The following is a 27,198-nucleotide window of genomic DNA, read 5'->3' as shown; positions in this document are numbered from 1 at the left end:
GCACAATGACCTCCCTGCTCCTGCTGGCCACACTGTTCCTGATGCAGGTCAGGATGCCATTGGCCTTCTTGGCCACCTGGGCACACTGCTGGTTCATATTCAGCCTGCTATCAATCAGTGCCTCCAGGTCCCTCTTGGCCTGGCTGCTCTCAGCCACTCTGACCCCAGCCTGTAGCTCTGCCTGGGGTTGCTGTGGCCAATGTGCAGAACCTGGCACTTGGATGTGTTCAATCTCATGCCCTTGGACTCTGCCCATCTGCCCAGCCTGTCCAGGTCCCTCTGCAGAGCCTCCCTACCCTCCAGCAGATCAAAGAGCTTTACAAACAAAAAGAGACAACCGAGAGGATTATTAAAAATTTAACTATATACCATATTTATTATCAATCCACAGGATAATCTGATTGCTACATGAGCTCATAAAAGCTATTTCACCTTTACAAAATTAAAAAAAAAAAAAAACAACCAACAACCAAAACGAATGTGCCACAAGGATGTAATAACTGCTGATAGATAAACCAAGGACTGACTCTTAAAATTATAAATTTGCTGTAGAAAAAGATTAAAAAAAATTATATTCATTTTTAGACTTTTATTTTGAATAAAATATTCCCCTGTATAAAAAATAAAAAAGCTTGCTCTGGTTAGAATTAGAGTATTTTTCTTCTTCTTCTTCTTCTTTTTTCTGTGTTTTAATCTGGGAATTTGCATAATCTCTCTGTAATAGGTTTCTTCTTCTTGTTTTGTTTTTTTTTGTCTCTATTGTACCACGCAGCATTCAAGCATAGCTGATTAGAAACAAACATGAGAAAAGCAGTCTTAAAATGTATGAAATCCACATAGGAGTTTTAACTTCCTTTCCTTTCCTCTCCTCTCCTCTATTCTTTAAAGACACTCCAGCAAGAATAGCCTTGGAAAAGAATACAGGTGGGGAGGGACCTTCAATGTGCCATTAAGTAGAGCAAGGTAATAAAAGGCCTTTTGTAAGTGCTTTCTTAATAAGGTGCAGAAGCAGACTGCAAGGTTGCTAGTACTGCACTATGTACAATATTCACAATAGATTTTTCTTTATTTAAAAATATTCCAGCTAGTTCACATTTTCTCTTCCATTCTGAGGCTTTCAGTTCCATCACAGCCTTGACAGCAAGAAGCGCAGCAGCACCACTTCCCTTGTGGTCGGTTGGTCCTCTCATGAAACACTGGAACCTGCAAGTGGGCCAAAGTTCTCTGGTTGTTTGCCTGCACAGCAACCGTGGAGATCCGCCTGGGTTCAGGTGTAGGTACTGACAGCTGGAGTCCTGAGTTAGAAACACTGCGGCACTGGGGGCGGACACAGCAATGTTTTATATTGCCAAGGCTTTACCTTAGATTTGTCTCGTGTGCGTCAAGGGATGAACCTCTCCTAGAGAAACATAAAATACAAACCCAAACAAAACAAAGCTAAAAACCCACACCATCAAAGGCTTAGTAGCTCTTGACTCTTGACTGAGTGATGTCTGACGTTTTCTTGATGACGCTGGCCCGTGTCTCGCGGTCTGGCCGGCTGCTGCTAGTGGAGGCTGTAGACACCACTTGTGGCAGAGGGATGTCTGGGAAAGGGGGCCAGGAGCTGTTGTAAGGCAGTGGGCAGCTTTCTTCTTTGATGGTGACTTGGAGGTCAGGTTTGTTGGCTACAAAAGTTGCCATGCTGGGAAGCATATGAGAAGTGTTCCTCATACCCAGATTGCTGAGATACTGTTTGCCTTCAATGTTTTTCTTCTGCCAATGAAGTCGTCCCTAGAAAGGTGGGGGGGAAAAGGAAGGAAGACTGTATGAGCAAATGGGGCTTTGAGAAGTGCTGCAAGTAACAACATGAAGACAGAAACATCCAAGAATTGCACAGGAATTACCCCATCTCTAAAAAGCCTAAGCCTCTATCCATTGGTGAATAGAATAGAATAGAATAGAATAGAATAGAATAGAATAGAATAGAATAGAATAGAATAGAATAGATGAGGCCAGACCAGGTTGGAAAAGACCTTTGAGATGAGTCCAACCTATCATCCAACACCATCTAATCAACTAAACCATGGCACCAAGCAGCCCATCCAGTCTCTTCCTAAACACCTCCAGTGATGGTGACTCCACCACCTCTCTGGGCAGCCCATTCCAATGGCCAATCACTCTTTCTATGAAGAACTTCTTCCTAACATCCAGCCTAAACCTCCCCTGGTGCAGCTTGAGACTGTGTCCTCTTGTTCTGGTGCTGCCCGCCCGGGCTTTAATGGCTCTCAGCCACTTCTCTCTTTCTGAAGTTGTGTCCCAAACCCTGCTGGCTCTCCAACACCCAAGAACCTCATCCCATTCTTCTTATGGAAAATAAAGGCCTTATTCCCAGTATGTTGGAGGCAAAAATGAACACAATCAGCCACTCAGAGCTCCTAATGGAAGTGTCTTTTCATTTACCAGAGAGAGCCCTCAGTGAGCTTCCCCTGGGCTCTAAGTACTCATGGAGACTGGTAAGTCTGGTCACTTGATGGCAGCCCCAAAAGAAAAGGCCAGTACTGGTTTTGCATAGGGGCAACTCAAGAAACGTGTGGGGAGGGTATTTTCCCCATGGATTCCTTTCCCCCAGCAATACCCAAGTGACTGCTTGGGAATGCTTTCTGCCTCACAAACCTCAAACATTCAAGTTGCATTTCTATCCTACGTGGTAAGCATTTCCTCCAATTGTATGAGTTCAGGTGTCATTTAAGGAAAACAAAGTGAGCTTTCAGCCAAAATAAAATACTCACTACCCAGCAATGTCAGTGCATCATATTAACAAACTAGCTGGCACTGCTGATGGCTCTCCAGGGCATCTTATCGTGCTAATTAACCTCCTTGTAGTTTGGACAGAAGATGAGGAAAGAACTTGCAGAGATAGCCGTTCTGCAACAATAATCCAAATGTCTGTTACCCTTCAACCTTCCTGGTTTGTTTTAATTCCCCAGCTGTTATTAAAATGACTATTCCACAGGCAGACAGAATTGCAAATGGAAAAGGGGGCAGAACACTTCAGGACACTGCTCTTGAGAACCTGCTCTACAGTGCTAAAAATCCAGAAAACAATTACCTCTACGTTTTCTTCATCGCTTGGAACGCTGTCGGTTGTTTCACTTTCTGTCAAAAGAAACAAAACAAAACTTGAAACTCAGGTTATTCTGCCTGCAGCAGCAAAATCCAGCTCAAGCAGCCTGATCCAATTCCAACAAGCAGAAGCAAACAGGGTCAAGAGAAACTACCAGAAAACAAGGGGGAAGCACGGGCCTCCTGTCACAGCCAGTAGCAATCCAAGGGCTAGACAGTACAGCTGCACTGAACAACTCAGGCAAGTTCACATTGTTATCTCAGTTAGCATGGTTATACCCTGGAAAAGACAGCAATGGAGAGGAAAGAAGTAGATTTGTGATTTCTGGGCAGAAGGAAAAGCTTCTGTGGTAGCAGACACTCCCTTGCCCTCTTTTGGCAGCTCCAGGCCTGGCAAATGGCAAAGTTCTATCCGAGTCCTTATTTTTATCTTCCTGAAAAAAACACAGCAACAGCTCCACCCCAGAGGAGTAAATGTGGTTTTGTTTCATGAACTGCTATCTCAGCCTGCTGCCTCAAGGGCTTGCTGTCACTTTTGGTGCTTTATTACTGTTGTACTTTGCATCATGTTTCACTTCTCCCACCCATGCTCAGCACCCCCAAGCCTATTTCTCAGCCTTTCATCCACCACTCAAGCAAGTAGAAAAGCAAGTAGAAATGCTCCAGCCCCATCACCTCCCCCCAATACACACAGCCTCTCTCACTCTCATCCCTTCAACCAGGATACAAATACAGAAGCACAGCTCCAGCAGGATGGCCATCCTCCTGCAGCTGCATCCTTCCCTCTCCCAAGTGCTGCAAATCCTGGAATGTTTACTCTACTTTCAAGCCCACATTTGTCTGAATACAGGTCTCCCAGTGTCCGAGGCTCAAGCTCCTGGCACATGAGCTGGTTGAGAGTGCCATGCCCCAGATATACCTGAGAGAGGGCACAACAAACCCCTCTTTTCAGGACCAGTTTGCAGCAATGGCTGCTGCCTTCAGCACAGCTGCCTGATGCCAAGACTCCTATCCAAAAAAGCAGAGGCCTGAATTGCAGGGCCCCTTCAGCTAGTGGGGTTTTGAACCACTGTGTCCTGTTTCCTGGTAGGATAACCCTAGGGATCTATCAGGCTACCAATAGCATTTGGAAGATGTCTTTCTTCAGCTCCTCCACCAAGGATGAGCAGATAGGGCTTGTCCATGTCCTAAGCCAACAGGAACACAGAAATCACAAGATTTCCCAAGGAATGAGTTACAGCAGCAGGCAAGGCAGCTCTCAAGGGCCAGTTTCCACTCTCTGCTCTGTGTTATGCATTTTAGCCAATGCAGACTGCTTGATACATCCCCCTCACCCCTGCAATCAACAACCATGATCCTGCCTTCCCAGAGAGCAGCCTCATGCTCTGCCCTGGACATGAGCCCTAAGTGTGCACAGACTGTGCCTCACGGATCACAACCTTGCTTGTCTTCAAGGGAAGCACCGTGCCCTCCTCTTGAGGTCTGGCTAAGCACTAGCTTTAGGCAGAGGGCTGTTAACCAATGGTATGAATTGCTCTTTCAGACTCCAGGGTCTAAACTGTGCCTGAAATCCTTCTGAAACAAGCAAGCAGACAGCTCAGCTACTCCAGACCACTACTTTCAAAGCCAGCACCTCCCAGACACCAGCCTTTGCTGCAGTGAGCAGTAAGCAGAGGCACAGTCAGAAACATTAAATCTACCTGCAAAGCTCTATGAAGTTAGCATTCTGCATAGATTCTCATTCACTGACTCAGGTAGAGATGTGCCAACATGACTGATCTGGCTAATTAAGCCATAATGGGGAGGGGTGGGGGGTAAGCAGAAATTAAACTGTGCAATGCAATAGGAGGAATCCAAATGGAGATGAGAAACAGATACTCCTTGACATGAAGAAACATGTGACAACAATGACAAGAGTGATGCGGCTGAGGAGGACTCCATCCTTGGTGTTTATACATAACAAAATGCTGAGCAAGAGAAGAGAGAGCACTACAGTTAGGAAAGCCAGGGAAGCTAGCCACTTGGGCATGGACAAAAAAAAAGGGATTTCACAGATGTCAATGGAAACATGATAAAACTCACAAGGGCCACTCATATTATTTGCCTGAGTAACTTCAGAAAGGATCTAGGTTTGAAATAAACCAGATTTTTGCAGGACAGTTGATACCTGTTTCAGAAGAGCTGAACTAACTGTTCCTGCATAGCTGTTATGGCATTCAGCAGTTGCACCTGACAGAGCAGGCAGCTTTACACATGAGCACAGGCCAGGGCTCCTGTGGTTCTCCTGTACAAGTTTGTCTGGAGCAAGACAAAGCTAGGAATAGTCACAAGAGTGTCCTACAAGTTTCAGGGTTCTAACAAACCACAGACCCTTGTCCTCACTCCTGCCTCAAAGGCAAACACACAGTATTTTTTTAAAGAGATTCACATAATGATTCGTGCTGGAACAGACCTCAAGAGGTCCATAGGACAACCGTTTGCTCACAGCAGGACCAGCTACAGGACTGGATCAGGTTGCTTGGGGCCTTATCCAGTCAGGTCTCCAAAACCAAGGATGGAAGCAGCACAATCTTCCTTGCCATCCTGCTCCACTGCCTGACTGTCTTTGAGGTGAAAAAGACGGTAATTTTTCTTGTATACACCTGGACTCTTGTTCCAGCTTATGCCTGCTGTTTTTCATCCTTCCACCACACACAGTTGTAAAGAGTCTGGCTCTGCTTTCTACATTGACAACCCTGCAGGTAAGAGCAGGCTGCTCAAAACCATCTCCAGACTGAACAAGCCCCAATCTCTCAGTATCTCCTGACAGAGTCAGTATCCTAGCCCTTGATCATCCTGGTGGCTCTTCTCTGTACTTGCTCCCATTTGTATCTATCTTTCTTGGACTGGGGGGGCTCAGGACTGGACCCAATACTCTAGAAGTTGTATAACTAGAGGAGGGGGATGATCTAATGGCCATACTCCTGAAAACTGGTGGCCTTCTCTCTGGCCAGAGTGCTCTGCTGTCTCACATTCAGCTCACTGCCCACCTGCCTTTCTGCAGAGCTGCTCCCCATCCCAGCAGCCCCCACCTCTACCACTACAAAGGGCTCTTCTTTCTCAAGCACAGGACTTGGTATCTGCCCTTGCTTACTTTCATAATGTTTCTGCTGGCCTGTTCCTGCAGTCTCTCTGGATGGTGGCCCTGGTCTCAACTGGTGTCCCCAGTTTGATATCACCTGTCACCTTTGCAAGTGTGTACTCCAACACCTCTTCTGCTCATTGATATATTAAATAGGACTCTTCCCAGGACAGACTCTTGCAGTACTTCACTTCTCATTAGTCTCTAGCTAGAGTAACCAGATCTGTCAAGAGCTGCCTTGCAATGCATTCCAAAGCATGGCAGTGGCTTGAAATCATCATCTGAGTTACAAGATAGCAGGTCCTGGTCTAATTTAGGACAGCTAAAGGCAACCAGAATACTAAGACAACAACAATACAGCAAAATTTCTTCAGTTATGCTTTTTCCTTCTGCAGTCTTGTTGCCTTGAGTTTAGGGGAGGGAGCTTGTGACTTGCTCATATCAGGGTGGTTCTCTTGTCATCAGACCACCCCTCATCATCATTCCAGCCCAAGTAACCACCATGACCTTCAGATCAAGACAGTGACTTTTGTTTGCATTCCAAGAACTTAGATCCTGTAGCTGAATAAAAAGAATGCATCATGGTCATGTTCACCTAGAGTGAAGAAGTTTTGCAAGAAGCATTTGGAAAGAGGACAAATTTTCCAAAGGCCCCATCTCCCAGCTGCTAATAACTTACAGTACTCTCATTCCTCTGCCTCATGCTTTGCAAAGCCCTTCTAAATGCTTTGGCCACTAGACTAAACACACTGGGAAGCATAATCGTTTATCAACATGTGTAAGACTAACATTGGAGGCTATTTAAAAGAATATCACACTATTCACCTGGACCCAAAGACAGAAACTACTAAATAGGTATTTTGTAGAAGTGTCTGGAACTAATTTCAGCCTAATGCATCAAAGGCAAAACCGTGTGTAAAATAATAAATTACACAGGGAACAATATTGAAGTTTGCCTAAAAAGACAGTATTTGTGTTTCTAGCCAGTCTCCTGCAGCCTGCATGTTAGCAACATGTTTAAAAAAGGAAGGACAGGTTGGATCTGAAACTTTTTCCACTCTCCAATGTGGCTTTGTTCTGCTTCCTACGGAAACAAGGCCTGTGTGATTGCAGGGGCTCTATACAGTGTCCCCACATGTGCATTTGCTGTTTCTCCACTAAGAACTTCTGGACACACTGTCAGACTTTGATAAGGGATAAATGAGTACCAAAGACTTAACTTCCTACTAGTTTTATGAAAATAAGGAGCAAGACAAAAAAAAAAGAGAAACCATGAGCAGCCTGACTTGGGGAAAAGCTTGTTATCTCACCCCTTTCTGGCTATCAGAGAATCCAGATGGCAGGCAGACGTTGGAAACCAGAGGTCCACAGCTCCGCTGCTTGCAGGACCCCTTGTTACCTGTTGCTACATGGCTCTTGCAGTGTGCAGACTGTAACAAGACAGATCCACTCCCCCAGGGCCTGCAGCTCCATGTTTGCATTATATGTGTCATTAGTGCAGCCCTCTACTCTGTGCCCCCTGTGCTAGGTAGGTGCTGAGGAAATACACCAGAGAAGACCTTCAATCTTTAGTAAGTCAGAGGCAAGGGGTACACAATATTTGCAGAAATGTCCCCCTAATGAAAGATGAAAGGACCTCTCTGCATTGCATCTTTTTCCATTAGTCATAGGCTAAAATCTGAAGTTTATGTTTCCAATCTCAGATCTGCTGAGCTGTTTCACAAAGAGAAATGTGTAGAGGACTGTGGGTTTTTGAGTTTCATCAATAATGCACAAACCAACCGAGCAGTCATTTCTGGATCTCTGCCAGCCACCCCTCTCCCCTAGTGACTTCTAAACATTTCCAAAAACAGAGTGTAGAGAAAGGCCAGGATGCTTACCTGCATAGGATGAGACAGGGGAGATCTGGAGCGGGTACAGCTGGCTCAGGCTGAGGGGCTTTTCATCGCTTTCTGTTGTCACCTCTACTACTTGGCAAATATCAGGAGGATTGGCAACTATCACTTGCTCCTCGCTGCAGCCATCGAGGTGAGACTGTCCTACAACTTGGGGTTAGAAATACAAATTAATTACTCCTAACACCTTGACCCTGCTGGATCTCGAACAGCTTGTCCTTGGAGCCTGCTTGATACCTAAGTGAGTTCTGAACACTGTGTTAGCACTTCCTCCCATGCCCACCACCTGCTTTCAACAGAACTTATAAAGGAAATCTGTGATTTATTTAGTTTCCATCACCTTCAGAAACAGTTTTCCCCACTTGTGGCAATTGAAAATGCTTAATTCTCCCCTGGCTTCTCATACATAACATCCTTGAACCCTCCTTGACATATCAGCTGTCCAGAGGCTTTCCCAGGAAGGACCACAGCCACACTTCTCCTCTGCCCAGAAACATGGTCTTACCAGGACATATGGACCACAGAATTCTTTCCCAACCTGGGAAAGCATCCTCACCCAGCAAGCTGCCAATACTCCCTGGCCTCTGCAGGCTCTTATGTAAATTATGCACCAGAAGATCAGACCTGGCATGCAAAAAGCTGGCCATGTGGTCATGTAACACATGGTGGGACTGTAATTTACACATGAAGTGAATCTGTGACAAATTTCTCCTCTAATTAGATGCTCATTCTTACTGATCCTTGCAATGCCATTAATGGTACACAGGAAAACATGGCTGTACCTGTAGTTCATAATCCCCACGGTCTGTGACAGAAAGCTACATTCTGGTCAGTTACTAACAGAGTTTTCCTATCCCCCCAGCCACATGATACTTAATACCAAAGGAACATTATTTATTTGCACACAGTGAAGGCACCATGGATGCTTCACAAATGTTCTGAAAGATTCTGCAGACATTAATTGTGCTACACAACATCCTTTTGAAACAGGGGAGTAAACCAACATACTAAGAGACGTTATTGAGCAAAGCAAAAGTTTGGTGAAAGCCAGAATCTCACTTCTCTGGTGGCGCTTGAGACAGCTCCCTCTGTTTCATACAACTCTCCAGTTGACCCCAGCAGTAGGCAGTTGAAATCATAGTGTCATAGTGTCATAGTATCAGTCAGGGTTGGAAGGGACCACAAGGATCATCTAGTTCCAACCCCCCTGCCATGGGCAGGGATACCCCACACTAGATCAGGCTGGCCAAAGCCTCATGACATGACAACATGACAACTGCATTAATCCAGCACGGAGCTGAAAGCCTCCAGCTAGATCAGAAGAGCACGCATCGCAGTGGATGGCTAACCTGAATCCACTGTTGTCCCAAGAGATAGGGGAAGGACTATCGATATTCACTGGAACACGAGCTTCAGAAGGAACAATCTCATAGACACAAATTCTGCACTAACATGGTGCTGTGTTGTTAGAAATTCAGACAGTATGTTTTTCATATCCCCATGATGGGAAACCATGGAGGCAACAAAAAGCAGTAGATCTTGAAACTCTTCTGTCAACTGCCCTAAGTAATCTAATTACTAATTTCAAAAAAGGCAAAAGACAGCATCTAATCCTGAGTGAACTAAGATAAATACGAATGCACATGTATATACAAAGAATCCACTCCTGCCTTCTATCTCTAGACAAGACCAGAACATAACTTCGTGAAAAAATGACATTTTTTTCTCCCAGAGAAAAGCTGCCTGTCATTTTGCTTTGGGAAGTGCTAGGTAACTACTGGAAAACCCCCCAAACTTAGATATGTATTTGCCTCAAACAATTCCAGCATAAAGGAAATTACACACATACTGGATAGTCCTCTTTTTAAAAGCTAAATCCCTACAACGAGTGTAAGTTCATTTCAGGTATTCAATGTCCATTGTGTTTCACCTTTCCTCAAACAACCAGCTTTTTACTGAGTGGGGTGTGGGGAGAAGAGCATATGTACAGAGTTTTTATCTGGGAGAATCAATATTGTGCAACTCTGTCAGGGTATGAGCAGGCCATAGGCACTGTTTTATCTGTACTGGACAAATTTTTACCCACCCTGAGAGATAACTTGCACAGCAAAAATTACTGCTCGCTTGGGCAATATGCCACAACTTTCCCATGAGCTGCACACACAGCAGGAACACTGTAGGTGCTGTTTGTCTTCCCTCCCCTCCAGATGACTTCCTTCTTTTCTGCAGAACAGATCTATTTTAACCTTTTCCCCCTTTACATTAAAATCCTGCTTGCAGTCCTAAATAAGGACTCTCCAGTCTGGATAAGCAACACACTTCACAAGCCATTAATGCTGGGTGACAAGCCATTAATACTGGGTGACATTTATCCATCCAAGCCCTGCTGTCCTACCCCTGAAAACAGACTCAGAGTCCAGAAAGAAAAAAAAAGAAAATGCTTAAAGGATGGAAATTCAGTTCTGTTCCTCTGAACCTCTTGCTTGGTTTCCATGACAGACCTTTGACTCCTCAGAGATGTTGACGTTACCACTATAGGTCCTATCCTCTAAATTACTGAGATCTAAGGTGCAACATGCTTTTATGTCACCATAAAATCAAGTAAGAGTTCAGGATACAGTGTACTGCAGAAAACTGAGGTGTATGGAGCAAAATTACTTTTGCTGATACCAGAGGATTTGAGGCAACACCAGGTATGTTCCAAAGACTGTGGTTAACTGACCTCTGACTGACTTTAAGGCTGTAAAATAAAGTGTATGAAGCTTCTTCCCCAGGACTGCATACTAGCCTTGGGGTGTTTCAGGTTTGTTTGAGTCAGTCAGTAAGTTGGAAGCATTAGCAGTACTACTGTGCTACTCCTTCAAGTTATAAAACCTTCTATATCTCAGGAACAATGCTGATGTTCTCACACTCTTACAAAGCAACAGATGATTAAAATGAATTGCCACAAAGAGAGGAAGACTACTCACAAACTCCTCAGTCACAGAAGTACTTGAGGGGAATGATTATACAAAGCTCTGTGACCTAAAACAGGTATCAAAAATAGTCACTGCACATAATTTCTGCCATCTCTCCATGCAGAAGACTAATATATCCTTCAAACACCTTTTCATCAAAAATAAAAGTAGAATTCTAGACAAAATGGTATATGGGTCACATTTCTAGGAGCCCTCACTGCAGTGACAACCTCAGCCAAAAAACAGCTGTCAAAAACCAGCCCAATTATTCGACTGAGAACCAATTAGTCACATGCTGAGATGACAGCCAGTTCCTAATGTACCAGTTTCTAAATGCAGTCTCTGCTGATCCTTGTTAGCTCAGTGACATTAGAACTAACTCTGCTACTGAGGTGCCAGTAAAATAAAGAAGTTCCTCCATTTCATCTGCAAGTTTAAACTCCCAAATAAAACAGTATCCTACACAAACCTCTACTCTGAGCAATGGGAAACTTATATCCAACTGCAGTTTAACTCCCAGGTGACATGAGCTACAGTCTCCTCATCGTTGAAAACTACCCTGTGGAGTAAGCTTGTGTCAGGAAAAGCCATCTGAAAGTGTCAGTACGTGTTTTGCTCTCAAGAGAACTACCACGTTGTCACAGCGTTGATTTCTTACTCTGCAAGGTGGTGAGGCTGGCCTGCAACCAGGACCTTGCTTGGACTAGTGAAAAATGGGTTGACCTAATTGCAACTGTGGCAGCAAAATGCTGATGAAGAGCTGAGTTTAGCAGCCAAAAGGGTTTTTTAAGTCAACTGTATGCTTTGCATATAAGAAAAGAATAGGAGTACTTACCTACAAAGTTCACTGTACTGTCAACTTCGTTTTTTATACTGGAGGACAGGATATAGTCAGAAGTGACATCATTTAGCCCATTAATCCCAAAAGATGATTCAACTGGCTCTTGCTAGAATGAAAACAGTACATTTGGGTCAGGTTTGATTTATTTTAGGACTGGACTCAGTTCATCTCTTTGTTCTGAGACAGTAATAAATCATACTGCTTCTGCCTGCCATATACCCCCTGCTGTCTGCTAGGCACACTCTTAGAACAAGTATTTTGGTTCTCAGAGAAGAAGCCAGAGTCTACTCCATTTCCAAATCTTCTTCTTTGAAATGAGAACTACTTTTAATTTTCCTTCAGAGAAAGGAAGCCTTCAGACAGCAAGAAATCAGTGTGGTATTTACTACAAGAGATTAACATTCAGAAGTAGCAAGGAAGAAACACTGCTCTAAAACAGTACTCTATTTAATATTCACTCTCATTCCCTTTCAAGCACACTGTACCTCTCAGCACTCTGAAAGGAAGCTGTAGCTTCTGTACAGCAATAACTAAATGCTAGCCTTAATTTTCTTCTGTAGTGAGCCTGAAAGCAAACCAAAGGTGTTTATACTAAATACAGCCTTTTAGTTCACATCATAAACATTATCACAGGGCAACAGCATTGGGAAAACACCACCTGTTCTACATAGACTGAGCTTCACACAAGAGGCACCTCTGTAGGTCTGGTAAAATTGAATGGGAATCTAAAAAACTCCCTTCAGAATAGACACCAACAAGTTTAATTCCATAAACTCCAAGATTTCTTTTAGAAGCTATAAACACATTTAAAGGATTACCTCCAGGTCCAAACTCTTCCCTAGTACTGGCTCCCTTACAGGATTATCAGGTTACAAAGTCTAAAGTCTTCTCATTTTACTCTGGGCTGACCATGCCAGCCCTGCAATGGATGTACTACCTCACTTCAAGGGAGGTTCCTACCTCACTACCAGAAGATAACAGAGAAGTGCAGAACTGCCAGATGGATCTGATGCCACACCATGCTCATCTTCACTGCTCTAAAGCTTTTTGGCAAGGGCAGGGCAAAAGTGAGCCTCAAGACTTGTGGTGTCAGCCCTTCACAGTGCTAACCATATCATGGGGGCAGAAAACTGGGGACAGCATGACAGGTCTTTCCTGGATGCCACATTCTGTGCCACTCAAAAGGAGCTGTCATTTTGACACAAATCTGCACCTTCCCAGACATTAAGGAATGCAAACACGCACCCTGTCCCAAGGCCCCTCAGAAGGGTGCAAAGGTAGTGTTAATGGCAATTAGGTCTTTGCACTGACACAGAGGTCAAAGACATGAAGAATCAGGAAAGATAAAATTAGCTGCTACTGATCCATTGAGGATCCACAATGCACACTGGAGACCTGAGCCTCTAATGGGAACAGGCATTTGGAAAGGCCCAGGTCTCTCACAACCACAGGGCCAAGCAGCGAGTGCCCAGAGCACACTGCTGAAGCTCAGCAAGGTCTGTCAGGGCTCTTCCCCCAACCAGTGGTTGCTCTAGGTGCCCACAGGGTCTTGCAGTGACAACAGAGATCTCAGTGCAAGACTCTTGCTATGCTGAGGTTCATTGCAGATCTGCACTCGTATCCTCAGCTTCTCCCCCTGCTGACATCACCCTGTTGCAGTTCCCAGGCAGATTGTGCAGCAGACTCCCACTCATCTCCACTGAAGACAGGCTTTCCGAGTAACTGCAAGGTGTTCAATGCAGAACACGCAGCTTGCATCTCAGGAGTTCATATCTCCAAGCAAAGCAGTGATAAGCAGCTTTCAGTGCTCAGCAACATGCATTTGCATTCATTCATCCACCACCCTTCTCCTCTACTATAGCCTTCAATTCAACAGTCAGTCTAACAGCAGCTGAGCATAGAAGGAGCATCTGTTCTAAAATCCAGCCGTATCTGGAGGCCAGCCCACGAACACATTCATCAGACTAAGGGGAAACAGATAGGAATAATGTCTGGACCCAGCTCAAAGCCTCCAAGGGGCTAAATGGCCATACCATAGTTGGTGGGTCATTGTGGGTAACACTGGTAGAGGAACAGCCAGCTCAGCTCACTGCTCCTGTGTCAGTTCTGGGCAATCAAGCTGGAGGCAAGCTCTCTCTCAAGCTGTAAGCACAGCCTCACCAGCACCTAATCCCAGGTGTTAATGCCACATGTACTAATCTGCCAGGCATCACTGGGGCTCCCTCAGCAATGACAGTGTGTGAAATCAGCTACTACAATGGAGCAGACAAGATTGTTCAGGCACCACTACAGCTCTTCAGGCATTTAATACTTTAAAAGATTATGGAGGAGAGGAATGGCAAAGCAGTGGAGCATTTGACAAGCATCCTATGTTGCTCTGCTCTTACCAAAGTTTACTGCCTTCCTCTGAACACAGGCTACCATCAGAGTCATGTTACAATAAGCACACACACCTGCGTGATCCAGGTAGAATGGCTACAAAATGACTCCTTGAAGACAATTTAAAACTCACAGTATTCTGACATGTAACTCCACAAGTCACATGAGAGCCTGAAACCCTTGTGGTTTGTTCTTGAAAAACATGGCAGGCAGACCAAAGGCTGCCTGTGCATCATACTGACCATCTCATCAAGGTCCCCAACAGAGGTGTGAAAGCTAGGGAATACCATGCCTAGTAGGGAAAGCTAACATCAGTCTGAGCAGGAATCTCAGGCAGTGACTGAGGAGCTCCACAAGCGAGGCCTTCTAACTGACAAAACATAAGCAGAAGGTGTAGCTCTGACAGAACTTCTCCCTCTTGCCCATACAAAAGTGAATTTCCAATGCCTTACACACAGAATTAACTGTTCCAAAAGGTAGCTCTATTGTTCAGAAACATTCCTTCCATAATTACTGTATTTCTACTTACACAGACAAACAAATGGCAAATGCATTGCCAAGGCTGCCAGTTTTCCATCCTCCAGGCACTGTAACACAAGGGCTGTGCCAACTGATGACATCAGTCATGGCTCTAACAGCCTTCACATTTATAACTCCCCCCACCCCCCAAACATCCCATGTAACTGTTGCTACTTAACCAAACCACAGCCATGGGAGGTCTGCAAATATCCACCACAATATTCTACTGAGGCTATTAAAAAAACATGCAACAGACTCTTTTTACAAGCTCTCCCCCTATAAACAGCTACTTCTTACCTTAATTTGTTTGAATTTGTCATCTTTCTCAGGCTTTGTTTTTTTTCCTGCAACAACAGAAGGAAGATTTCTTAGAATCCTGTGTGCCATGAGTTCACACTTTCTATATGCACCAACAAACAGCCCCCAAATGGGCCTCAAAATGGCAGCACCTCGTAGGAAATGGAGAGCACATCTGACTTTTTTTCAAACCCCTAGTAAGACCTGAGCAGTTAAAAATTCACCTCAAACACTCTGGTTTTGTGTTTTGTTTTTAAAGGGCTGCAAAAAGAACCACAATGGGACCGAAAAAAAAAAACCCAAACCCACCAAAGTGAAAAAGATGGAAGTGACAAGCAAACTGAGGCCTGCTAAAAATTAAAGAGGAGGAAGAAAAGTACTCTTCACAGGGGGGTGTGGTGTAGAAAATCAAACTGTCTGATTTGTGACACTCTCACTGCAACTGTAGGACAAGGGAGCTTACTCATTGATTTAATGTGAAAAGAGATCACAATAAACTTCTACAAGTATTTTTGTTAATATTTGCAACTTGAGAGGGGGTAAATACACATTGCAATTTATGCATCAGTGATTTATGCCATCGTGCTGAACTTGAGAATACCAAAAAAACCACACAGCATATAACCCTCAGAAAATGTCATGTGCCTTGGCAGACCCCAGTGTGGATACCTCTGTTTTGACCTGACAAGACTTTGATGTGGAAGCTCAGACTTGCTGGTGCAAGCTCAGCTCTAACCCACTGTTTGCACAGATGTGTCCCAGGAATTTCTCCCATCTCTACTACAAGATAGCACTGAGAATTAGAAATACTTGCAGCCAAAATCTTTTGCTCTCACTCACACAAAACTTCAGCCACATGCCACATAGAAAGGGCATGTCAGAATATATACAAGGCTCAAAATAGGTCAGTTTTATAGTAACTGGATTTGCTGCAGAATCCTCTCTTGCTACAGCCTCCATCTCCAGAATCTCAGCTTTTGTGATGAACTTTTCTAGCTCTTACAGTTATCAGAGGAATCTACCACAATGTGACAGGTTATGGTACAGAGAAGTATGTCTGAACACACAAAATACATCGCTGACAAGAGACAAAACAGCTTCAAAGCAAATGCTGTACCTTTGGCAGATGGATCTCCCTTTCATAGTATGATTCTGCCGTAAAAATCCCCAGGTTCATAATGTGCACGTTTGACCTTAGTGGGATAACTGCACAGCTTACCATGGGACGGGAATGGAAGTTAGGTTAGTGAGCTTCAGGACCAAGGTAATTTACAACCAAGAGTGTTTATGCTAAATGATGATCTGTGGAGCTGGCCTGCCAGGCAGTTGAAAGAGGAAGTCTCATGAAAGTAAGAGAGCCCCATTTTGGCTAAAACTGACAAAGCAAGGCTAAACAACATAAGCACCCAACTCCAAAACAGATTTTGAAGGCTAGAGTGCCTGAGTGCAGACATGGCAGGATCATCTCTTGGGGCAGCAGTACCAGTGCCAACAGTGGCAACTGGTAGGAAAAAGACTGCAGATTTAGCAGAGACAAGAACAGTCAGCAGGCTGTTCCTCCTGTTCCTGCACCCAAGATAGGGACACATTTCTCAAAGAATTGCACCTTCAACACACAGCTTAACTTTTGCTGCATTACTACTATATATTGAAGCTATTGCAAAGATTTGTGTCCCTGACTTTCTTGGATGTGACCTGGGATTTTTTAACTTGAGCTCAATCACTCACATTTATCACCAGCAATCCTGAATCTGTTCTATCTGTTGCTTTTATAAATTAAACCTTTTAATTATTTTAACTTTTGGAATGATTTCAGTGCCAGTCCTTATTGGGGCACTGAAAGTGAATGTGGTCAAACAGTTCCAGTAAGAGTCCTTGACTCTGAGGCAGGCAGACGTGGGGATCTTACGACAACCTGAAACTGAAGTTGTGCCTTTGACTTCTAAATTTAAGAAAACAGCAAACTGAGCTACAGGTGAACTAAGTGGATTGTAGATTGCATTTCATTTGCAGGTTATCTTTATGTCCAAAAATTCTAGACACCAGAGGATACTAAAGGACTAAGGAAGTCATCGTTCTACTTCATAAACCAGTAATGAAGCCATAAGGAAGCAAATGAGCCATAACAAAGCAAGTATTTCTACTCTGTAAGAAACCAAATACCCATGAGATTACCTGGTGGTTAGGTCTTCTCCTGGCAGGTGGGAGACCTAACCCCTAAATCTGGGGATTCAAACACAGTTTTCCATTTCACCATTATCATGCTGTGGGGGCTGTTTTTTCAAGGCCTAGTGTAGCTACTAAAAAAGTAGTTTCAGGGTACAGTGTTGTAAGTAGAAGGTGTACTGCTCCCACTCAGCTCAAGAGAGCACCAGTTTATTCCTACCCACGCTCTTAAAAGAGGTTACCAACATGTCTGCCATTGACTCATTTTGAATGAGTCCTATAGACTTAAATGGACTGGTTTGTTATCCCTCTGATAATCCTGCTTGACTGAAGGTGATCTGGGACTAACATCTGACAGTGCCTCTTTAACATAACTAACACAATTTAACCTGCCACCAGCTTGGGGGTATTACACCTCACTGATCCTCTCTCCAAACAGCTTGTTCTCTTAACTGAACATAGTCGATTTTTCATATAGCTGCTCCTAAGCTCTAGGGAACATCTCAATAAAACACTGGAGCTGCACAGCAGAAGCAGAACTGGCACATTTTGTGGGCCCCAAAATAAAAATGCCCTCAGCACTGTTTTCCACAAGGCTTCCCTTTTACCTTTTTTGGAAGGTCTTTCAGATAACGGCAGCATCCGGTACACCCTGAAGGCATTGTTTCCTTTCTTTATACTTTTGTCCTTCACTTCTTCTATGTCAGGCAGGGAGTTCATAGCACAACGGAAGTTTGCCTTCCATGTCTTTGGATCAGGTTTATCTACTCCTGACTGGTATTTTCCTAAGGGGGAAAAAAAAAAAGTCAGGCACAGATGATGTGCAACTGAAAACCTAAGGTGAATTAATAACAGTGTAGGCTAACTGCAAGGTATCAGCCTATCAAGCATTCAAACAATAGCTGAGCTTGCAAGACAGTGTTGTGATCTCATTCCCATGCACATTTCTAGAACACATGATGAACAGTTTCTGCTTAAGAAAGACCCAGGGCACTGCAGATCAGGTGTGAGTCCACAACAATGTGGGAAAGCTTGCACAGCATTTACCTTTATTATGTCTGGCTCAAATCCATAGAAAAGCAAAAAAAGCCTAAGGGCCCAGGTCTACAAAGTGCTGAGTACGCTCTACTCCTGACAATTCTGAACCCAATCTTGTTAACATTTAAATTAAGTTGTACTGTATTCCTCAATGCAAATGAGCTATGGCGCTACAGTAAAGCTGGAGAGTATCTCAGGCCTTGAAAAAAAAAATCAGCTTCTCACAAAGCTACAAACTTAAGATTCCCTCTGTGTCAGTAAAAGCAGACAAGAACTTGAAAAGGAAAAACAACGTGAAAATTTGCCCTGTTGGAAGACAGTTCCAATACCTGTGTGAATTGCCCAGTTTCTAAATAAGGGAGCATCTTTTTCAACATCCCAACCATGTCTTGCAGCATGCATCCAGGGAATCTGAAAAATCTTCTTCTCCTGGAATGGAAAACAAACAGGAAATGCCAACGCTGATAGACTTGAAGGATCTGCTGATGACTTTAAGACACTCATTTAAAAGCACAGTTCCAGCATCTACAAGTGTTTTGCTTCCTTCTAAGCCAGCACTGCCATCACTGAACAAAACAACAAAATAACCACTAACATCCCAGAGCAGAATATAGCCCTAAGTAGAAGAAATAATCAGAAGCCCCTTCAGAGACAATGAGCCTGGCAGCTTTCCAGCTGTTGGGGAAAACATGCAGCGTGGCACATTTCTAAACATTTAAACAAAGGCTAGTTTGGGCAGCACAGACACTTTTATGATTAAAAAATTAGGCACAAAACTAAACAACCATAAGAATGGAGTCGTTTCAAGTTATCCAGAATTCAGTCTGTAAAATACAGCACAGCAAAGGAAAGGGATGTCCCAAATCCATATGCCAAGCAAAGGGGCATGTGACTGTATCAAATGAAGACGCCTCTCCAGTGGGGATTAAAAATACAAGACATTCATGTGAAGGGGGTGACACTGAAAGATATTTGGAATGTATTTTAGTTTAGAAACTTCAGGACAAAGAGAAGTGCATTTAAAGTAATCCAAAGGAAGGCTTCTTAATCAGTTTTTAAACACACAACATGTAGTTAAACCATAGCATGCTTTATGTAGTGAAGTATAAACTGATTTCCAAAGGAATCAGAAAAGCTTGGGGAATATAGCACACAGGTGACTACTGAAGATATTATTGGGATGTGGCTCCAATTCTAGGAACCCAATCACTTTCAGAGCTTGAACAGCATGTTTCCTATACTTCTTCCACAAGCACACAGAATACCAAGCTAGATGGATGCCGGGTTAAGATGTACTTTTATGTCATACAACATGAGAAAAAACTCCTTTGTGCTGATGGACAGGGTTGCTTCAGAACTCTTTACATTCATTGCTGCATAGCCATGCACAAGGAGTTTGTTCCACAACATTTGTTTTTTCTCCCTTATTAGGGCAAATACATCTTATCTGACTTCACATGCAGACATCTTGTGCTATATCCACTACTACAGGTTTAGATCCACTTCTCAGTCTGCGAAGAGAAAAGCACTTCCAGGGCAAAATGAACTCTTCAGTAGGCCATCTGAGCTATGCCAAGTGAACTGCACCCAAAAGGACCCCATTTCTCTCTACTGACTACAAATAACTCTAGACTGGCAGCTCTCATTTCAAGGACTGCATTGTAGATGTCTGTTGTCGGGTGAAATGAATCCTCTGCCCTTTCCCCTTCCTCCAACAACCACTTTTCTTCCTTGTCTGCTGGTTAATATTTCACTAATGTCAAGGTTTATTTCCCTTCCTTTCCACGTGATCTTTTCTTTTTTGAGCCTGTCTTTTGTATTGTCCTTTAACTCTTGTCTTCAATCCTTTCTCTCATTTGCATTCACTTGTTCAGAACTGTATTCTTCCCTTCTCGCTTGGCTTAATTTTCTCTTTAATTTGGTGAAAGAACAGATTTAATACATTCCTCACCCCCTTTCAAGCCCTCACACTCTCATTCTTCCTCTTAATCTATTCCCATTACTTCTCTCACATGCCTTTTGCCTTACTTTTCTCCCCTCTATATAGTTAAATCATCCTACAGAGTTGCTCTCCTCTTTCCCAAAGCAGAGGCTGTCTAAAGAGAGCTTCTACTCCGCTACCTTGTGATCCTCAGCGCTACTGTATTCATCAGAGTTAGAAAAAGCCTCTTTGCCTTTACTCTCCCATAGACTACAATGGCCATACAGAAAAAATCATATTTCCACAGAAGGCAATTTCTATCAACAAGAACACTAATGACTGATCAGATTTAAAAGTCCTCTTATGCTTGGTGATGGGGAGAGGTTTGAACAATGCTACACAAAGCTACAGAGGTTATACCGTGGACTTCATAGTCCATATGATAATTCTAGTTCTACAGGAACTAGATCAAACAAGACTCAAAATATAGCATCCTGCCATCATCAATTCATTGCTTCAGAGGAAGGTCAGGACACTCAAAAGCAGTCTAAGTGTTCATTACAGTCTTTCTGTCCATTACAGGAAGCTCTTCCCAACCCCATATGTCTCAAAGCACAGACTTACAGAAAATTTTAATGTACATGAAAAAAATCATAGAATCCACATATATTACAATAGATATATCATTTTACATAACTATATAGAAACTACAGAGTCTTTCAGCAACTATCCAAGTGGCCAGCAGGAGCAGAGAGGTCATTCTGCCCCTGTACACTGCACTGGTTAGGCCGCACCTCGAGTACTGTGTCCAGTTCTGGGCCCCTTAGTTTAGGAAGGATGTTGACTTGCTGGAACGAGTCCAGAGAAGGGCAACGAAGTTGGTGAGGGGTTTGGAACACAAGCCCTACGAGGAAAGGCTGAGGGAGCTGGGGCTGCTTAGCCTGGAGAAGAGGAGACTCAGGGGTGACCTTAGGGCTCCATACAACTACCTGAAGGGAGGTTGTAGACAGGCGGATGTTGGTCTCTTCTCCCAGGCAGCCAGCACCAGAACAAGAGGACACAGTCTCAGGCTGCACCAGGGGAGGTTTAGGCTGGATGTTAGGAAGAAGTTCTATACAGAGAGAGACATTGGAATGGGCTGCCTGGGGAGGTGGTGGAGTCACCATCATTGGAGGTGTTCAGGAGGAGACTTGATAGGGTGCTTGGTGCCATGGGTTAGTTGTTTAGGTGGGTTGGATTGGTTGATGGGTTGGACACGATGATCTTGAAGGTCTCTTCTAACCTGGTCTATTCTATTCTATTCAATACCTAATCTCTGAAATCCTGCAGACTGCTGATTGCAGTAACACCATGTGGTTGTGTGTTCTGCCCTCGTTTACATAGATGCTTTTTATCTAAATACTGATTTTTTTATTTCACACATTACCAAACATTTACCTTCTTCACCTGATGCCTCCTAACAATGACCTTAACAGGAAAAGGCTCATCAGTGCTTTCTCTTAGACTTGAAGAAACATGTGTTGTCTGGTACAGCACTCCACCACAGGATGCTTGTGGGGCAGTCTCGTGTTTCTATTAACAAATTAGCCTCACCTCAAGTGAAAAGCACAACCCACAAAATGCAACAGGAATTGCTGCCAATTCCAATGGGGATAGCAAAAGGGAAAAGGTGTCACACATTCTCAGAAATAGGTGGGAAGAGGAAAATAGCATCAGATGCTTGCAGCCACAGCATTGCAGAATGCTCCAAGCAGGTGAACAAGCACAAGATCACATTCTACCGAGAAAGTCACAGGACAAATTTTAAATAGCAGTATCCATCTGGAGGTTAATACTCCAAGCACCCATCAAAGTAGCAGGGTGCCTCTCGACTCCTGTTACAGCTACTCTGAATGTTTCCATTGTGATTTCCTTTTCCAGATCTATGAGGGACACTAACCTCATATTACTCCCCTCCTCACACCACCTCTGCCCTCTAATGAACTACATCACTGCCTTCACACCTCCCAGTTTTGTCTCTCTGGGAAGATAAAGAAATTCCCTTCCTCCCTCACAGCATTCAACCATTTTCACAAGGGAGGTACACAGGAATTTATTTTTTAAGCCCTATTGAGAGGAGTCTCTTCTAGAGAACACAAAGCAGGAGGTATAATGCAATCAACTGACAGTAGGGGAAGGAATTAGATAAGCCAGCTGTACCCGATTTGTCATTTTTACATGAGAGAGGTTTTATTCTTTCCTCAGAAAGGAAAAATTCCCTAAGAAGAGAAAGTAAATGGCAAACCCAGAATGGCAATAGTTTCTTCAGTATTTAAATCTTACTTCCTTAAAAACTGTGTACACAAGTGACCTTCTCTTGCTGCTTTAACCCACTTTCTTTTCTGTCCTGTGAACTGCCTTTTCTTTGTCAAACTCTGACTAAAATACACAAATCCCCAAATCCTCCATCCTCCAGAGTTGAGTCTGTGGGTACAGAAAGGGCTGGGATACACATGATACTGTATCATTGATTCCATCCATGCATGGCTTTTGTTTATGGTCAGGCTTTACAGTAAAAATAGAAATATTTTTGGTTCAATGATTCACTGTTGGAATAAATGTTTAAACATTTTTAAACAAAAATGCTCCAAAGTACAATTAGTTTGTTGCGCACAACAGAGGCAACACAGAATGATGCCAAATCAGAGTTTAATAAACTTTAAGGCAGGCCACATAGCCTGGTATCCCCTTTCTGGCAGGAGCCACAGCTTTGTTTCAGGGCTGGGGGGGGGGGGGGGGGGAAAGATCAAAATATTTATGAGACAAGCCTTGGTCAATATAGAACATGCTAACTAAGCATAAAGTCTCCCACCAGCTCTTACACACAATTTACGCCAGATGCACAAGGCAGAAACTGCTGTTAATGGCACCATCAGAGGGCTGCAAACATTAAACAGCACGACACGCCTTGCAAACTGCCTTTATGGGCTGGTGGGCTGAACTTGGAAGAATGAAGCTGTTAGCACAGTGACAGCATTCTCACACTGCAGAGCAAAGGCGGCAGGCACATTCCTGAGGTGTACCGAAGAATGCTACATGAACATAACCTACAGATGACAACGCTGTATTGATGCTTAAATCTGAAAGTGTGCCCTACTAAATGCAGGGAAATTGTTTCAGGATTGGGCAAGAATTCCTAGCAAAGGGCAGCAGAGATAGACTGTCAGCAGGAAAGAGCTGACACCGAAGTAGAGATACTCAATGAGAAGAATCTGAACATGGGACTCGTATTACAAAGACAACAGTAAAAACCTGGTCTCCTTCTCCTCTTCAGCTGTGACCCCATTATGCAAGAACAAAGATCTACTCAAATTCACAAGGCAGCTAACTAGGGAATGGATAAAGTAATATTTATTTACCCTGCCACAGCATGTGAGACTCACTGATGCAGGAAGTTCCTGAGAAACAAAATTTGTAGCTGAAATTTAAAGGGCTCCTGATAATTTTACACTCATGAGCATTTATAGCTTTGAAAACTAAAGAAAAGAAAAAGAAAAAGTAGTAATCTGAATGCCACTCTTCAGCTCTAGAAAATAACATCTAAGCACCACAGCAACTACTCTAAGAACACCTGACTAATTGGGTTACTGTCTTAATCAGAGTGGCAGCTCCTATGTTTCTGCACCTGATTTGCTGCCTATCTACCCATTTTGATAATAAAGAAATCTCTGTAGCCAAAACTGCTTCAATCTTTTCAGTGTGGTGAATTACTTTCCTGCACACTGCAGAATGCATATAGTATTTCCAGGGTTTATTGCTGTTCAAAGTCTCAAATACACTCCTTGGTTTTATTGAGCCAATCAAAAATCTTTCCAATTGGGCACAGACATTTTGGAGGCCACACTGATGTCTAGAGCTTCCAGTGAGAGCTCAGCTCCAGGAATATTAAGTTTGGGTCTGACAAGGAAAATTACCATGTTTTCTCCCAGGTTGAGAAGTTTCAGAGAATTCACCAAGTCTGAAACTGGAGATCATTGATTCAACCCAGAGTTTGACACAGAATATAGCCTTCCACCTCAGGAAAGCATTCTGTTCACATCCCTCTGACGCTACTTGGTGAGCTACCTGATCCCAGCTTAAAAAAAAGTACTAGCTGAGTCTTCAGAAATGCTTGCTCCAACAACAAAGAGTTGGAAAATGCTTTCAAAGGAGTCACAAATCTACCAGGTTAAAACAGGGTGCCTCAGATCTGGCAGGCAAGTCTGGAGGAACAGGTTGAGCAGGAAGCATTCAGCTTTGCCCCTCCTCCTCATGCCACCCCTTTGAAAACCAGGAATGAGCTGATTTACCTATCCAAACCTCAGGCACTACTGTGAAGTCCCTCTTCAGCACACATACACACATGTGCATGCACACACACACCCCCCCTTACCTTATTTAGCCATTTCAGCCCTGGTATCCTGTTAGAGTTGATTTGCTCTTCCAGCCAGGGGCGCATCCGCATCCTTTCGACAGGCATTGTCACCCACCTGGGAAGAAGCTGCGGGGAACAAGGGACAAGATTACTGATTTTCCAGGCAGAACTCCCAGGCAGCTCCCCCATCTCAGCACACTACAGACATACTAAAGCTCTGCAAGCATTGATTAATTATAAATACAATAGTGACTTTGGATCTGTGCAGAAGCCCCACCTAAGAGCAATTGAGATGATAAAGCCTTTTCTATGGCAGACTCTCTGGTACACCTGGATTAGGAGAACTTTCACCTGAAGAAGACACATTATGTTGGCAAAAGCTTGTCTGCTGACACAGGTGGCCACAAATTAAAATAGTTACTCTCCTGAAGAGACCTCTTTTTGGCCTACATACCTGCATTTGCACAAGACCTTTTTTTTCCAAGAAAAAAGATGCAACGAGAAGAATTCACATTCAAGAGGCATCACTGTACTAGCTAAAATGCCAATGACAGCACTTTGGAACAGCTGCTTCTGTCCCATAAACTTTACTAAAATTTATGAAAACAAAACATTTTACATGAGAGCAGTTTATCAGACCACTTTGGTTCTGGCTGAGCAGTTTGATCCCCCTGCTCCAGCTTTGTCTGATCAACTCGGTCACTGATTTTTACCTGCTAATTTACAGTTCAATACTGACTAGCTAGGAAGTGAGAGCTTTAAAGTCTCCTCAACTACACCACCACATTATTCACTTAAGAGTCAAACTGACTTCTTTTTTTTAACCCTCTCTCTCTTTGTCTCTCACACACATGACCCTGATGCCACTTCCCTGTTTAGAGCTGTAAATCATTGACATAAGAGTCCAAAGTCTTGAACTTAAGGCAGATAATTTTTAAAACATTAACCTATCTCAGGCACTGCTCTGAAAATGCCAACTGGCACTAGATGAAGATGAAAGCACCACATTAAACTCCTGCAACCCTTTATTTCCATGTTCAAGTACTTGCATTTAGGCTGCTGCTTCTCTTCCCCTCTGCACTGGGCTCAACTCCTTCCTCTCGTCTTTGTTCTTCACATCTGTGTTCTCTGCATCATTCTTAACTTCTCTGCTATTCTTGTCACCTTTGATCTTAAGAAAAAAAAAAGAGAAACAAAATGAGTGGGCCACAGATTTGAAAGCACACAGCAATGACACAAATGTAAATGGGTTTGTTCTTGCTTCCTATGGGAGTACAGGCATCAGACAGACTAACAATTAGGCAGTACCAAGCCCACACCCAGCACAAGAGGAAGAAAAATGTTCAAAGTTTCCTCTCATTGCTCTGAGGACATGTATTTCCTGAAACTAATAAGGAATTAAAACCTGAGTACAACAATAAGGCTCTTTGATGTGTTCAGAGAATTTACCAGCAGCCATGCTCACACTAATCTCTTAGCAAACACACTGGCGTTTTCTCTAATACCGTGTCGAGCTGGTCACTCCAGCTTCAGCCAGAGCCTTTCCTACTGAGGACAAATGTCTACAAGAGCTCAGAAAACAGTTGCAACTCCTCTTCTCCCCTTCATGTTCACGTTAGACACAAAGAAACAGCCGACCTCAGAATCTGACAGCAGTTGAGCCCTCGTGTAAATCCCCTCTCTGTGCAAGAGAGCAGCTCTTTTCTGGGAAAGACTGATGTAAGTGTAGTGTCTTCAGCCCTGGGAACGGCGGTGAGTAGCTGGCCATGCTGCTGCAGCCCCCTCCACTTGGCACCAAGTACCCTCATGAGGTCACAGTGTGGGTACAGGAGATCTTCCCCTAATATATTTTGGGTTGAAGCTGAAAAATGCACATGGCAATGTACCGAAAACATGAGCAGATTTTCAGCTGTCTACCAAGGAGGAAACAAGTAGATGTAATGATCATCTAAGATGCATTTCCTTGTAAGATATCTTTAAGTATGCATGCAGTTCGAGACAAGTCCTGGAAACTCTGTGCATCATCTTCAGAATTCTATATATGAGTGCTCCCATTCAGCAGTGAGACTCATCCTCTGGGTAATGAGCCCCTAAGACAAATTTCAAGCCCATCTGAATGAACAAATCAGACAGAAGGCAGAAAAGTCATCTTGAAGGCAGCAGCAATGAATCCCACATGGAACAAGCAAACAGAAGCTGACTTTGTGCAGAAGCAACGTGTTTCAGGAGACCAATAAAGCTGTCAACATTGCTACAACAAAGAAGCTGGGCTTGGGCAAAACAGTACAGTTGAGCCAGTCTTCTCTTCCCTCCCATGTCCCCAGGGACTTCTCCAGCTGCCCCTCCACAGATGTTGCAGTGCTCATCTCCTTTTCAGCACCCTGGGATTCCTTCAGGATCAGCACCTGCAGCTGCCAGCACACACCTTCATATCCATCATCAACACTATGGCAAATGAATCCAAGGTAATCAGAAAAGAGCTTTGGCTTGCAAGAAGGGAGAAGTGCCTCCCAGGATGTGTTCATCTGAAAGTAAAACCAAACCCAGCTAAAAATAACCTGCCATG

The 27,198-nt window shown here is 43.6% G+C and overlaps 1 protein-coding gene across 2 annotated transcripts in view; it reads right to left on the bottom strand.

The window, feature by feature from the left end:
• Nucleotides 1-733: 733 nt before the first annotated feature.
• Nucleotides 734-27,198, bottom strand: part of IRF2 (interferon regulatory factor 2) — a 42,893-nt gene continuing 16,428 nt past the window's right edge. For both annotated transcript variants that reach the window (XM_054161983.1, XM_054161991.1), the window contains exons 2-10: nt 25,682-25,803; nt 24,651-24,758; nt 18,648-18,747; nt 17,889-18,065; nt 15,115-15,161; nt 11,914-12,025; nt 8,107-8,271; nt 3,092-3,138; nt 734-1,773 (exon numbers count right to left, since the gene is read on the bottom strand). In XM_054161983.1, the coding sequence (XP_054017958.1) occupies nt 1,462-1,773; nt 3,092-3,138; nt 8,107-8,271; nt 11,914-12,025; nt 15,115-15,161; nt 17,889-18,065; nt 18,648-18,747; nt 24,651-24,737 (1,047 nt within the window). In that variant the 5' untranslated portion in view covers nt 24,738-24,758; nt 25,682-25,803 and the 3' untranslated portion in view covers nt 734-1,461. The remainder of the gene's footprint in view (nt 1,774-3,091; nt 3,139-8,106; nt 8,272-11,913; nt 12,026-15,114; nt 15,162-17,888; nt 18,066-18,647; nt 18,748-24,650; nt 24,759-25,681; nt 25,804-27,198) is intronic.

This window comes from Dryobates pubescens, chromosome 1 (genome assembly GCF_014839835.1).
Source record: "Dryobates pubescens isolate bDryPub1 chromosome 1, bDryPub1.pri, whole genome shotgun sequence".
In the NCBI taxonomy this organism is placed as follows: Eukaryota; Metazoa; Chordata; class Aves; order Piciformes; family Picidae; genus Dryobates; species Dryobates pubescens.
This window is presented reverse-complemented; position numbering and strand designations above follow the sequence as displayed.